Raw genomic sequence first — 15,160 nt, 5'->3', positions numbered from 1 at the left:
CCACAAATTTGTGAGACAAAAAAGAGTCTCATACAACCAGTGTAAGTTGTATAAGACACAAAATAAAACTTCTCGGTTAAAGCCCATATCAACAAAGCATCCATCTTATAAATAAGGCATATCTAGTCTAGGCAAAATTTTGAAAATAAAACCTTTATTTCCATGTCGTTCAACTACTTTATCGCCAACTTTGATTTCATGTTTATGTGAAATATATACACAATTGTTTCAGGATTATAAATAGAACTAGTACATCAAATAAGCTGTGGTAGAACTCAGAACTTGAACACACAAAATATTCAAATCCTAAATCCGCCTATGTATACATAGCTCGAGAAAATATTTAATTTAACTAACTTAATGAAATCGCTTAGGCGGGTAGATGCAAGTACGAAAACCCTAGTTTTCAAGTAGAGCGGCAATAACGGCAAATACAAAATGAATTTGTCAAAATATTCCCAAATTCCAAAAAAGAAAAAAACCAAAATTAAATGGCGCCGTTTTCAATTATAACCCAACTCTTTTTGGCGGGTATACAAAACCAATCAAAATTTTCATAACAAGGACATTTTCGTCCTTTCACTATCCCCGCGCGACTAGGGTTTTCGTATATTATTCCCCTTTATAAACCTCCGATTTTTCCCCAAATCGGCTACGTCTCATTTTCATAAGTCGGTTCTTCGTTATCTTTCTCTGTGGTTCTGTAGCTTTATCAGTCGGTTCATCACTATCCTATTTTTCCCAAACCCTATCTAACCCTTAATTTCTTCATTTTTCCTTTTAAAAAAACCTCCACCGTACGTTTATTTAGCAGAAATTGAAGAATTCCACTGTTTTGTTCGCTTTTCTATAGGATAAAATTCAAGATTCAGCTGGTTTTGAGTTTTATTTAGCATTTCTTCATCTGGGTCTTGCTTAGTTTTTGTTAAAACCTTCTCATTTGTGATCTCTGAGCTGAGGCCAGTGATCAGAGTTAGAGCTTAGCTGTCCAAAAATGGTGGATTTTAGTGATAAAGTCAGTGATCACGAGGTACTTGTTGTTTTTATTTTTTTACTTTTGATCATAACTTTTTCTCTTTATTTATTTTATATATGTGGATTAATGATTTTGATTAAATTGGTTTTGATTTTTAGGTTGCAGAAAATGAAGAGATGAAGGGGCAAAATCAAACCCCAGAAAGAGTTTTATCAGAGAATAGTGAAAGCCAGTTAAAGACTTGTGTTGATTGTGGTACAACTAAAACTCCTCTTTGGAGAGGTGGACCGGCTGGACCTAAGGTCAGTTATTAACTCATTTATTTAATTTTTATTTTGTTTTATTATCACTTTCAATTTTTTTTGTTACTAATTTTGAATCCCTTCATATGATAGTGTTTGATTAAACATAGTTAAAATATTAATTTAACTTGTGTATTGTATTAGTAGAATTTAATTTGACAAAGATATTAAGGATATTATTGGATTATGATTTAATTTTTGTAAAAAATTAGTAATAAATAAATTAAGTACCCAAGTTGCAATAGTGATCAATGAGGTATGAATTAAAAAAAATTACTAGGTAATTATTTTTTGTAATTTTTGCGTATACACTATCCTTTTCAGCCCCACATATGTTGGGTATGTTGTTGTTGTTGTACTAGTAGTATAGTGGTGGTAGGTAATAGATATATGGTTAATTAGCTAATGTGCGAGTAAGTTGGCTTGAATATTGGGCGGAATTTTTCCCTATTTGACTAAACTTTTGTGGTTATGAGTTATTTGTTACTTGTATTAGTAGGAGATAGTTATTTGGTAAATTAGGTATTGTTTGTGTAAGTTGGCTTGAACACCACTAGAGAAAAAATAAAAATAATTTGAGTTCTTGCAAGTTGTAAATGTGATGTTATTAGTGTATTTATATCAGTATTTTTGTAACATATCTAGGGTGAATATGTGTTATAAATTTTAAATGAGGTATTAACTTTAGAATAATTAACCTAAATAGTTGCGCCCACTCAACCATTTAAGTTAAAAATAACCAATGGATGTATGATGTATGTATAATCAATATATAATTAGTGTATACCGGCTAAGAAGATGGCTATTTTTCCTATAGTTCTATCGATGGTACGCATATATTGTCTTTTTTCATCTTCTTAAGCTGAGTCTTTTGGAAACAATCTCCCTACTCTCCGTGGTAGGGTAAGGTTTGTGTACACTTTACCCTTGTGAACTCATTGGGTGGTTGTATTTGTGTAAAAATCCCATTTTTCAATTAATTTTGTTGAGTCTGATGATTTGATCATGTTGAATGCAGTCATTGTGTAATGCATGTGGAATAAGGAGCAGGAAAAAGAGAAGGGCACTTTTGGGATTGAACAAAGAAGACAAGAAACCAAAAAAATCAATGGGATCTTCAAATAAAAGTGCTAGCCAACATCATAATCAGAACAATCAGAGTAGTAATAGCAGTACAAGCAGCAGTGAGGAAAGTACAACCAGTAATGCAGTAAAGAACAATAAATGCATTCCATTTAAAAAGAGATTGTTGCATTTTGGTAGAGAAGTAGCCTTACAAAGACCAAGATCAAGCTCTACACAACACAGGAGGAAATTGGGAGAAGAAGAACAAGCAGCATTTTTGTTAATGGCTCTTTCTTGTGGTTCTGTTTATGCTTAGAATGAAGAAAATAATTAAGGAAAAAAGTTGTACTCTTGGGAATGATTGTAGTACCTTTTAGCCTTTTTGGGCTGGTTGAGCAAGAAGGTAGGTGCATGAGTAGAATGTTTATGCTTAGAAAATGAAGAAAATAATTAAGGAAAAAAAGTTGTACTAATGGCAATGATTGTAGTACCTTTTAGCCTTTTTGGGTTGGTTGAGCAAGAAGGTAGGTACATGAGTAGAATCTTAAAATGATAAAAAAAGAGCTTAATCAAGTTGATAGCTCTCAAGAATGTAGGGTTGTGAATTGGCCTATGTTTAATTTAATTAAATTTATTTGAACCTAGTTAGAGTTATTGGTTATGCCTACTTTGTTAGTATTGAAGGAAGTTTGCTGATCATATTATTAACCAATAAATGCTAGTTTGCGTGCATACATTTGCATTTAATGAATAATAATAATATACTTAGGGTTATTTTAGTAGGATTTAAGGTGATAATATGTACATAAATCTTGTTCTTTTCATATTAACGGTAGAGAAGTTATTTTTGGTAAATCAAAGGAATGCATAATTAGAAGAAAAAAAAAGTAGAATAATAATTGAAGTAAAAAAAATAATAGATAATAATAAAAACCTAATAATAGGAAATACGAGAGTAACATAGTACTAATGGTATAGAAAAGAAATACAAATTTGAAAAAGAAGTATGTTTGATTATTTATTAACTTATTACCTTAATCTTTGATCTTCACCTATTTGTATTTAATCATAATTACTTAAATCTAATAAGAATAATACAATTGATTATGCTACACCTAGGGCTGTGCATGGATCAGATTTAGCACATTTCGGATTGGATTTCGAATTTCGGATTCTAGAAAATGCAATCTGAATCCGATTCGAACTAATATTGGATCGGATCGGTTTTTCGGATCTTGGATCGAATTATTATGCATCAAAGTTGCAAACTCATATGTATATTTTCTTTGTAAAAGAGGTAATACAGCAAGAAAAAAGGAAAAATTCACATAAGAACAACTAGCTCTCTACTTTTCAACTTTATAACTCATATTTTAAATTACAACCAACTAGCCCAAAAATAATCGGCTAATACCCAACATTCAACTCCAACGGATTCTCGAAATTACTATTTAATTTTTAAAAAAGATTGCTCATGCTTTTAAGTTAATTTTTGAATCAGTAACTGTGACTCAAATATTAGTTCAACAAACCAAATCTATTTGGGTGGTGAAAATTAGATTTTTAACAAGCTAAAATATGTGAATTTAAATTTCGAATTTGATTTTGTAAGAAATTTAGAGTGGGTATTATTTAGACTTGTTAGAAATAGTATAAGGAGGTTGTATATAAAATTTGAAGTCGGAGATTTGGATTGGTTTTGAACAAGAATTGTAACTGAAAATCGTGGAAGAAGTTAGTCTACAGTCGTTTGTATAAAGGTGTATAAGATATGTTTATACATTCATATACACTATTATACAAGATTATACAAAATTATATAAAAAACTGACTTCGTCTTCTACCTTGCGTTTTCGCTGAAATTTAACTCAAATCTTGCTCAAATCTACTCCAAATCACTTCAAATTTAAAATTTGAACTCCCTTTGATATTTTCAATCAATTGAAACAACGCCCAATCCCAACAACTAACAAACTCAAAAAATCTTATTTTCGAAAGCATAGCTTTGAATGGCCTCCAATGATAGACTTCTACTCTTCAATTTTCTGACATTGTAAACAGGGGGAGAAGGAGAAAATACACGACCCCTTGAAACATATGTAGAAGATGTAAGAAGAAGAGAGAGAGAAAGCAAAGGTTGTGAGATTTAATTCTATAGCTTTTAGAAGCAATGGTTATAAGAACACATATTTTGAATTTGCTAATGCTTTCATGTACAATATGGGCTAGGTAGGGTAAAACTTAAAAATATGGGTCATTTTTTGTTATGGTGTGAAGTCATGTGTATTTTCTTGTAATTCTTTCTAAGAAAAAAAATCATGTTTCTGCAATTATGAGAGTACTATGGTGCCAATATAATTAAATCCATCAATTGTAAAGGTAATAACTTGGAGAAAAATGTAAAGGAAGTACTAACTATCCGAAATTAAAGTTTAGTATTTACACAAGTCCTAATAATTTTGGATTTCGGATCGGATCAAATCATATTAAAATTATACCAATCCGAATCCGATCCGAAATCCAAAATTTTAATAAACAACAACAACAACAACAACAACCCAGTATAATCCCACTTAGTGGGGTCTGGGGAGGGTAGTGTGTACGCAGACCTTACACCTACCTTAGAGTAGAGAGACTGTTTCCAAATAGACCCCCGACATCCTTCCCTCCAAGAACTTCCCACCTTGCTCTTGGGGAGAGTCGAACTCGCAACCTCTCGGTTGGAAGTGGGGGTTGCTTACCATCAGAGACTGTTAATAAACACAATCCGAAATTGAACGGATCGATTCGGTTCGATTTGGATTTCAGATATCCGATCTAAATGAACAGCCCTAGCTACACCTGTTAGTTAGCAAATCGTTTTGTATTCGCTCTAGATCCTAATGAAAACTTTAACCTAAAGTTTAATACTGTAGATTATAATTCTAGACACGTGAAATCTTTGCTAACAAACAAGACTAATTTTTTCCACAATGGAATAAAAGGTAAATTTAAAATATTTTGTGTAATAGAGGGTTAAATTTGTATTTTTACCTTTATTATAGCATTGCAAAAGACATTTACATGTGAGTTGCATAGTAAAATTTGTCTTATTTTGGATGCATTCGTCACGTGTTTAAAGCCAGCGAGAGTAGCATATTCCCTTTCTATTTCTAGTTTGTCATTTCTCTTTTTGTACTCTGCTGACGCACACTAAATTTCCAGCTCATTGTTGAAAATTATTTTGTGATTTCCTATTTCTTATTTTTTATTACGAATAAAACTTTGAAAAAAGTATAAAGAAAGAAGAGAGAGATATATAGGGAACACTTTGTTCACACTCATGGGTCGTTTGGTTGGGAAAAAAGTTATCACACATTTTCATAGGGATAAAAAACATTACAATCTCGGGATTAGTTATACCACGATTTTATCCTGACCAAACATAAGATTAACTCATCTCAAATTTAATCCCGATATTAATTATTCCTTATCCCTCCTACCAAATGAGCCTTTAATATGAACTTTGAACCATCAAAGGATGTGGTGCAACGGATGAGGTCGCTCTTCCCTTAACCAAATGTTTCGAATTCGAGCCTCGGATATGGAAAAGTCCATGGTAGGGAGCGCTCCTCCCTCCCCCCCAAATGGGGCCCTATGCGGCGCGAATCCGAATATAGTCGAGCTCCAATGCGGGTACCAGACACCGGATGGAAAACCAAAAAAGAAAAAAATGAACTTTGAACACCAAAAAAGATTATGGTAGTTAGGATATATTGGAACCCCTCCACCCTAAATCAGAAGTCTCAATTTCGAGCCCTAGAAATTAAACAAAATAGCGGTAGAAAGCGTTTTCTCCTTTAATAGGTTTATGTGATACACATTTAAACTAGTCGAGAATTTAATGTGGGTACCAAATATCGAGTGAATAATAAAAACATAGACATTTGTGTTTTCTTAGCTAAATCAAACTTAGAACTAAGGACTTACAACAACAACAACAGCAACAACAACAACCACCCAGTATAATCCCACTTAGTGGGGTCTGGGGAGGGTAGTGTGTACGCAGACCTTACCCCTACCCTGGGGTAGAGAGGCTGTTTCCAAATAGACCCCCGGCATCCTTCCCAATGTCCTCAGTGCTGTACAAAAATAGCTAAAGAGCAGAACATATATTATAATATATACATCTCAAGTTGTGAATCTGCTCATCTAAAATAAAACACACACAAAAAAAAAATGACACCAATGATTAGATAAATGAGCAACTAAGGAAGTACTGGAGACTTGTGCTTTGTAGCAATTGAAATGCAAATCTGTACACTAAGATCAATCTGAAAGTGAACCAAAAAATGAGAATTATTTTAGTTAGAAATTTGGTATCTTTACAAAAAAAAAAAAAAAAAAAATGCTACGTTGCTTGAGCGCTATAGCATTCAAAACTTTGCATGCATGCATTGGCAAAACCATGTAGCAGCACCTTGTTCACATTTTACATTAGAAGATTGTCTAATGGATCGTCATCATCGCCAAACGCAGTTTCAACTGGTCCAATGCTTTGTTGCTGTTGGTAGTACAGCAAATTAATCAAAATCAGTGAAAAGGCAGCAGCTATTAGCTTAGACATTGAAAATATTGAAGCCTGTGTATTTAAAAACCATCACTTTGTCGCTTAAAGCAATAAAGATATGTGAATTGAGAGATTGCGCTTTATATCTGAAGCCATGTACTTCAGAGAAGTGTGCACTTCAAACAATGACGTGCAAAGTGATCCTAATGAGAAGGAGTTGATTCTTTGAATTTTAAATTTGAGGAGTTGGATTAATATCGACATCATTATAAATTGGGCGATAATATCAGTTATTATTAATTGCAATTTGATTATCAACAACAACAACAATATATTCAGTATATTCCCACAAGTAGGATCTGAAAAGGGTAGAATCTACGCAGTCCTTACCCCTACCTTGTGAAGGTAGAGAGGCTGTTTCCGGAAGACCCTCGGCTCAACAAAGCAAAATCATAGCATTTATGACAAAGAGCTACCGAAAACGAAATAGTAACAACCATAAACTATAAAAACGAAGCAAAGGAAACATCAAGTAATAGTATCGATCTAAAAATTGAGAACACGAGGAATTTGATTATCATGATACCAAATTCATATTTGTTTAATGTCTTTTAATTTCCTTAACTCGTGCGCTTCACTTCTAGCTTTTCGCTTATATACCCCTGGACCTTGTTGCTTCTTTGTACTTTTCAACTTTAAAAAATATTGATCTTTTTAAAGCAAGGTGAAGATAACAAACTATTTTCGAGGGTCTTCCAGGAACAACCTCTCTATCATCACAAAGTAGGGGTAAGGACTGCGTACATACTACCCTCCCCAGAACCCAATTGTGGTAATATGCTGGGTATGTCGTTGAAGATAACAAATTAAGACTAACCTGCTCGAAAAAGGCACTCATGAGGTCCTCCTGTCCAAATGGCTCACCTTCAAGAAGTGAGTTAAGTTGCGATCCGCCCATAAGATTAACGTGTCCAGTTTCTTGCCCGCTAGAGAGAACTGCTTCCGCAATAGGAGCATTTGTGTTCTGTCCACTCTTGTCCATTGAAGAAATCCGATGTTGTATACTAGAATGATAAGAGGTATCAAAGGTTGATCCAACATTCTGTAGACACCAGTCCTGTTTCGTTTGCTGATACAATCCGCTGAAACTATCGTCGTTAGGAGAGAACCCTCTAGATCCTCTAATGTCAGTGTTAACCTCTTCCTTAAGCATCCCTTTTGTTGCCAGAGTGGACATTGCTGAATTGCCACTCGCGGGAAAGCTGCTTCCTCGCAACTGCATGTTTTGGTTCAATGAGAAATCTACTGCTGAATATGCCTGTGAAGCCTGATTGTATATATCACCTCGTGCATTGTCCACAATACCATTCCGTAAGGACTGCTTTGGTTCCACGGTTGTTGGGATTCCGTAAAGCAAGTTAACTTGCTTATTGCTATTGTTCAGCTGTTGCTGAGTTTGAAATCTCAACTTGGGATTTTCAAAGCTAAAATGGTTTCCTTGGTCTACCAGGGGAACATGTAAGGACGATTTTGTTGCAGACTGACCCAATGCCGCTCCCCAGAGGGTAGCAAGACTTTGTGCAGGAAGTTGACCGTTAAGCGGTGTCCCAAAGGTTGCTTCTGAGTGTCCGATGAAAGAATAATTCAGTCCACTCGGATGTTGTGGTACACCCATCGACTTCTTTAGTAACAGCCGATATTTCTGCAGCAAATGATTGGTGCTAAATAAGTATTTAATCTATCAATCGACCACACCAGTAACAAGTAGTTTAAACTAAAAGTGGTCTAACTCTCACACCCATGCATATCCCAACTTAATACAAGTGTAACATCAATGACTGAACATTAATACAACTAACTGGTGTCGTCTATTAAGAACCATTTACTCTCGCTGTGTTCTATTCTAGTTATTTTCGCGGTTATTCCTAAAGAATGTACATTGTTTGAGGAAACTTATTTTCATGTGGTCTTTAGGTTTTCCTAGTCACCTTTAGCGCTATAATCACCATCATTTCGACTTGCTAACTAGAGAAGATATCAGGGAACAACTCAATTGACTTACATGTTGCACGACATGAGGCCGTGCACCAATGAAACTTCTTATGTATGTTACTATATCCTTTGAAGGAGTAAAAATTAAAGATTTGCAGTACCTGAAGATGGCTAGCAACATGTTCTCTTTTTAGCCAAGGAACATTCATCAGTTCCAGAATTTTCTTGGGAACAGCCCCTGCATTCATAGACAGAGCTGAGACGAGATATACATATATACATGAAGATAATATTGACTGTTAATTAATTGCATAGTGGAAGTCTCCACAACAAATTTAAGGTATGCAACGACTGAGAGGAGCTACAAGTTTTGAACTAAAGCCTCACTTAAGGAATATCGACCATTACAGTCAGTGGAATCGAGCGAGACTAGATTAATAGCCCGTTTGGCCAAGCTGCAAAAATTAGCTTATTTTGAGAAGTGCTTTTTTTCAAAAGTGCTTTTCTCAAAAGTACTTTTGGTGAGACGTAGTTTGTGCTTGGCTAATTAATTTGAGAAGCACTTCTGAGCAGCAATTAGTGTTTGGCCAAGCTTTAAAAAACTGCTTCTAAGTGTATTTTTCTCAAAAGAGCTTTTCAAAAAAGTGCTTTTGGAGAGAAGCTACTTTTTTCTGCTTCTCCAAAACTGTTCTCCTCAAAATCACTTTTTTTCCTTCCAAAAGCTTGGCCAAACACCTCACTTTTTGGCCAAAAGTGCTTTTGGCCAAAAAAAAGCTTGGCCAAACAGGTTATAATGTACAAAGTAAAAGAAGCAGAAAATCAGGTAAAGGACACACTGTTGAAGAGGAATGACTAAAAATGAGGTCACTAACTCGGAGACTAGCAACAAAACGGGGAAGAAGAGAGAAGACATAAGATAAGACAGCAACTTAGTTTTTATACTAAATGTTACAACTGGTAAGAACTCTTTCTATATCAGGTAAAGGTAACAGATTTCTACCCACTTCTCCAAGTAGAAAACAACCATGTAAAACTGCATAACAGGGAAATATTGTTTCATTGGTAAGTGTATAAGTAAATTCCTCTTATAAAGAAACCAACGGGATGCCACATATCACAAAAAGGGAAATGTGTTTAACATATTAAATGGAGAAAGATGCATGTAAATGCATAAATAAAATCCAAAAAAGGAAAAGACTACACATTTGGTATAGATTGAAAGAAGCAGAGAATACAAGTTATGAGAAGCAAGATGTGATGATGAAGATATCAGAGCCAAATCTCCCTCAGTACGATGGTGGGGCAAACCTCAGCGAGGATGTTGCATTCCTGGGGGGAGGGTGAATGTGATGCCCATGACGGAGGGCGGGTCAAGCAGGACTGACATGCTTCTAGGTTGGCAAGCTTACGAAGAAGGGGTGCACATGTCACCTTAGGCAAATCCCACATCGAAATGGGAGAAGAAAGTGAAGAGCTATATAAGGCATGACACAAATTCACATGGTACGCGCGCTTTTGGGGCTCGAGGTGGCGTAGCCCAACAAGACAAATCCGTGCGGGCCTAACTCCAAAGCGGACAATACATACCATGAGCTTGGGTCGTGACAGAAGACTCATGCGAAGGACTTTGATCTCTGATTCAAACATATTCGACGACCAACTCAGAAACTGAGAAAAAAAGGAAGACACTATAGTCAGCAATTGAACTGAGGGGTTAGGTCAGCTCCTAAGAACACTTTTACTAGGTCTGAAGGTGACAGATAACACACGCTTCACTTCGCGCAAAATGACCAGATATTTGGAACAACATAGAATCACATTAACAAGATATGAATCTAAATAAATATCTAAAAGAAAGGTAAATGGCTCATACTGTCCATTCCGAGTTGATTAACAGCTTGTAGAAATTTTTCATGAAGCTCCGCTGACCAAAGAACACGTGCTTTCTTCAACGCGACCATATCATCCCTTTCTTCAGTTTCATCTTCCTCCTTTCTTTTCTTCGACCTTTTCAAGTTCCCTTCATTAGCTGAAGATGAGTGCTCAACATCTTCTGGTGGTTCCTGTGGCCATTCTCCATCTTCTACACTTTCTGATTGATCAAAAACCTTGCCCTTCCACTCGTCCTTATTTTTTCGAACCACGTGCTGCCAAATGTTCTTCAGCGCCTCAATGCGTACTGGTTTGATCAGATAATCATGTGCACCATGAATCACACCTTTCATAACCACATTTTTACTATCATCCGCGGACATCACTATTCAATAACAAATGGAAGTTTAAAGTCCATTGATTAGTACAAAAGTCAGCAGTTTCTAAACTTAGGAACAACAACACAGTTTGTAATACACGAAAACAAGATACTCACTTATAACAGGCAGGTCCATCTCCAAACCAATGTGCTCAAGAAGCTTAAAACCATCCATGTCTGGCATGTGGACATCACTTATAACCAAGTGAAATTCGTTTTTGTTTTCGCGTAGCAATGACAATGCAACCTCTGCTCGATTACACGTGGTCACTGGAAGAAACCATTAAATTGAAATGAATTGCAAGGAGAAGATAAGAAAAGAACAAGTTCTTCAGTTCAGGATCAACATATCAACCAACCTATACATGTTCCTTGTATTTTTTCCTTTTGATTTAAGACTCAGATTAACATTAAAAATTACAACTTGGTAAACTTCAAGGGTCTGTAGAAACATGAAAAAACAAATCCTGGCCAAAGTCTTTTTCCAGCATGAATTCTCAACATAACTATTTCCTAAATCACCTAAAAATCGAATTTTCAGAAACTTACTACTCCTACTTTTTAATGGTTTAATTCTGCCTTCTTGTGAGGTTCTTCACATTGCCGGTCTCAAATCTTGATAAATTGCAGTAGGTTGACGGCTAGCACAAAGCTGGTTAACTTTTGATGAATCCTACAATTAATGGCGGATGGAGCATACATAAGACCGATTCAACTGAACCCAATATTTTAGTCACAAAGTAAGTAATCACAAAATTGTCAGAAAGTTATTTTGAAATCATAACTTCTAAAGTGTAATATAGTTAAGTGGTAAAACCTAAAGGCTGAATCCATCAAATTTCAATCCAGAATGTCCTCTGCCTACTATTTACTAGTTTGGAATTGGGGCATCGTGGTAGTTCCCCTCTTTTTTTTTCACTTCCACACAGGGTCCCAATTTTGGGCTCCACTAATCCGGTTTCGACTTTGGAGATACAACGTTTCCTACCAAAGACAACTCTATTTCCATGGCTTGAACCCGTAACCTCTAGTTAAGGATGAAGGTATGAGCGAATGTACAGTTTGGTCGCCGCGTTCATCTGAACCCTGTACTTCCAACGCGGAACATAAATTTATGTGTAAAAAATCATCAAAATTTGCAACAAATAACAGGAGGTCTTATTACCCAACTTGTGCTCTTTAATGGCTTATCCCCTCCTTCAAATTCCTTAATTCAACAAGATTCAGGATTCCTAATAAAACCAAAAAAAAATATTTTGGTTTCCCACCATGTCCGGTATCCGCATTGGAGCCCGAGTATATCCGGATTCGCGCCGCATAAGGCCCCATTCGGGGGGAAGCGCTCCCTACCAAGGATTTTTCCATAACTCGAGACCTCTGGTTAAGGAGTCTGGTTAAGGAGGAGCAGTCCCATCCACTGCACCACGTCCTTTCGTGGTAAAACCAAACATACTAAGTAGATAACGCATTCATTATTTTTCTCCCTAAAACTCAGACTCAAAATGAAAATAAAATGAATAAAGACTTGAACTTTATACAAATATTGCATGAAAACTTTAGAACAGAACATTGAATACCTTCGTAGTGGCACTTCTTAAGCATATTTTCCAAGATTTTGAGACAAGTAGGATCATCATCTACAACCAGTAATCGTAAAGTCGGAAACTTGATGGAGGACATGGGTTCCTTCAATAATTTTCAAGAAACTTACATGGAAAGTTGTCACTACAACACTATAGGCATAGAGGGATTTTTGGTTTCCCGGCGCGATATAGTTGAGACCCCACTCTGAGGCCAGGCCCGACTAATGGGACTAATCCGAGTAGGTAAAAATGTCAGCATAGCCGCTCTCTTAAATAATAGTCAAAAAATATATATTTATTTATATACAAAAAAAATATATAAACTTTATATATTTTTGGGATTACCATTTATTAATGCCTAATTTATTATATCTATTAATACCGACGTTTATTCTAATCTAACAAGTTTTTTTTTTTCCACTGTTTTTTTAGTGTTTAATTTAGAGTATATGGATAGGCTTGGAAATTTGGAGTTGATTGCTATATATCGCGAACGTGTTATACTGATACACAGTTAAATGAAGAAGCTTGGTGGAGATGTACGTAGTGTTTGCGCGATAGTACCTAACTGTTGGAGTCAGTTAATTAGACGAGAATTTATATGTTTTGGGTAGTGACACTTAAGTCCTCGCTATAGTTTATTTCATACTTTCAAAGGTTACAATTAGGCCCCTGTAATTAGACCTTAGTAGGACTTTGGGTTCCTTATAGTGATTATCTAGTTTTGTCTTGTAGTGATAGTGGGATATATATATATATATTTCTGTACCTCTGCAGCTGAAGGGATCAATCAAGAGAATATGTCTTTACCCTAATTTCATTGCTTTTTCGTTTATCTTTTGCCTTTGTTTTACTGTACCATTGCGGCTGCATCATATACTAGAAGTAGTAGTTCCATCGCCAAAAGATGTGGTGCAGTGGATGAAACTGCTTTTCCATTAACCATAGGTCTCGAGTTAAGTTCTGGGTATAGAAAAATCCTTGGTAGAGAGCGTTTTCCCCCGAATGGGGCCCTACGCGGCGCGAATCCGAATATAGTCGGACTCCAATACAGATACCGGACACCGGGTGGGAAACCAACAAAGATTTAGAAGAAGTAGTAGTAGTAGTTCCATTATTTTTTCAATTTAAAACACTTATTCAGGATTAAATCTAATTAATTTGAGGATTATTAAGCTAAGTCAATATTCTGATTTACTAGTTTGACTAAAACTCTTTTTTATGATCCGAAATTTTAAATTTTATTTTTATATTTCATTTAAGTGATCATAAAAGTTCATTAATGACTTTACTAAATGTAATTTTTTAAATGTCCTTAAGGATCTTCGTACAGATTAGTTATATAAATTTATAATATAAAGATTATTTCTTATTGTTTTGCTAGAGATATGTTTTAAAATATTACTTTCAGCTAGAGATATGTTTAAGATATACTAAAATTGTGTGAATTTTTTTTAACTAAATTAATTTCCTTAAAACACATTTATTATTTTAATTTTCTGCCTAAAACTCGACTCAAAATGAAAATAATAAGACTTGAACTTTATACAAATATTACATGAAAACTTTAGAGTAGAATATTGAATACCTTCGTAGTGGCACTTATTAAGCATCTTGGTTTCCCTTTTTTGGTTCCCATTGCTACGTAGTGCTCTCATTGAGGCCCGATTAATAGTGCTCCTTCTGAGGCTCGTCTAATGGGACTAATCTGAATATCTAGTTTATTTTATTTATTAATGAGAAAAATAATATTGTATAGTCGCTCTCAAAATAATAGCCAAAAAAATATGCTATATTTTTTTTGGTATATATACACATTTTTGTATGTTATATACAAAAATATGTAAATATTTTTGGTCGCGTGCTAATTTTTGCTCATTTATTAATACCCCTCTTTCTATTTATTAATGCCTAGTTTATTCTATTTATTAATAATGTTTATTCTAATCTAAGGAGTTTTTCCCTCTGTTTTTTTAGTGTCTAATTTGGCGTATATAAATAGACTTGGAAGTTTGAAGTTGATTGGTATATATAAGGAACGTTTTGTACCATTTTCATTAATTTTTCAATTTAAAACACTTATTCAGGATACAATCTAATTAATTTGAGGATTATTAAGCTAAGTCAATAATACTCTTCTTTTTTTATGATTCCAACACTTGATATTTGAATTTTCAAACGATCATAAAAGTTCACTAATAACTTTAATAAATGTAATTTTTAAAATGTCCTTAAGCATCACGCAAATATTAGTTATATAAATTTGTAATATAAGGATTGTTTAGTTTTATATATTACAAGTTAGTATTTAATGAATAATTTAAAATATGCGTTTACTTTTTAAATAGAATAAAAATTTATTTACTACTATAACTGTGTTTCTAATGACGTGTAATTAAAATTGCCCAATTCCCGGCTGAGATATCTGATAAGGTTGTGAAA

General features: G+C 34.7%; 2 protein-coding genes across 3 annotated transcripts; one reads left to right on the top strand and one right to left on the bottom strand.

The window, feature by feature from the left end:
* The first annotated feature begins 642 nt into the window (after positions 1-642).
* On the top strand, positions 643-2,987 carry LOC104218759 (GATA transcription factor 15-like). The gene is made up of 3 exons (XM_009769333.2): positions 643-1,030; positions 1,135-1,278; positions 2,297-2,987. The coding sequence occupies exons 1-3, from the start codon at positions 995-997 to the stop codon at positions 2,657-2,659; spliced, it is 543 nt and encodes a 180-aa protein (XP_009767635.1). The 5' UTR covers positions 643-994; the 3' UTR covers positions 2,660-2,987.
* A 3,464-nt stretch (positions 2,988-6,451) lies between these two features.
* LOC104218758 (two-component response regulator ARR2-like) lies at positions 6,452-12,943 on the bottom strand. Of its 2 annotated transcripts, none has more exons than XM_009769328.2 (6): positions 12,713-12,943; positions 11,253-11,405; positions 10,758-11,141; positions 9,046-9,122; positions 7,770-8,594; positions 6,452-6,886 (listed from the first exon to the last, which is right to left on the bottom strand). In XM_009769328.2, the coding sequence occupies exons 1-6, from the start codon at positions 12,813-12,815 to the stop codon at positions 6,815-6,817; spliced, it is 1,614 nt and encodes a 537-aa protein (XP_009767630.1). In that variant the 5' UTR covers positions 12,816-12,943; the 3' UTR covers positions 6,452-6,814. The 2 variants fall into 2 exon arrangements, with proteins under 2 accessions (XP_009767630.1, XP_009767632.1); XM_009769330.2 differs by having other exon boundaries at positions 6,718-6,886; positions 7,817-8,594.
* Between the last annotated feature and the right edge of the window lie 2,217 nt (positions 12,944-15,160).

This window comes from Nicotiana sylvestris, chromosome 10 (genome assembly GCF_000393655.2).
Source record: "Nicotiana sylvestris chromosome 10, ASM39365v2, whole genome shotgun sequence".
Taxonomy (NCBI): domain Eukaryota; kingdom Viridiplantae; phylum Streptophyta; class Magnoliopsida; order Solanales; family Solanaceae; genus Nicotiana; species Nicotiana sylvestris.
Note: the sequence above shows the minus strand (reverse complement) of the source record. Positions and strands in the feature narration are given on the sequence as shown.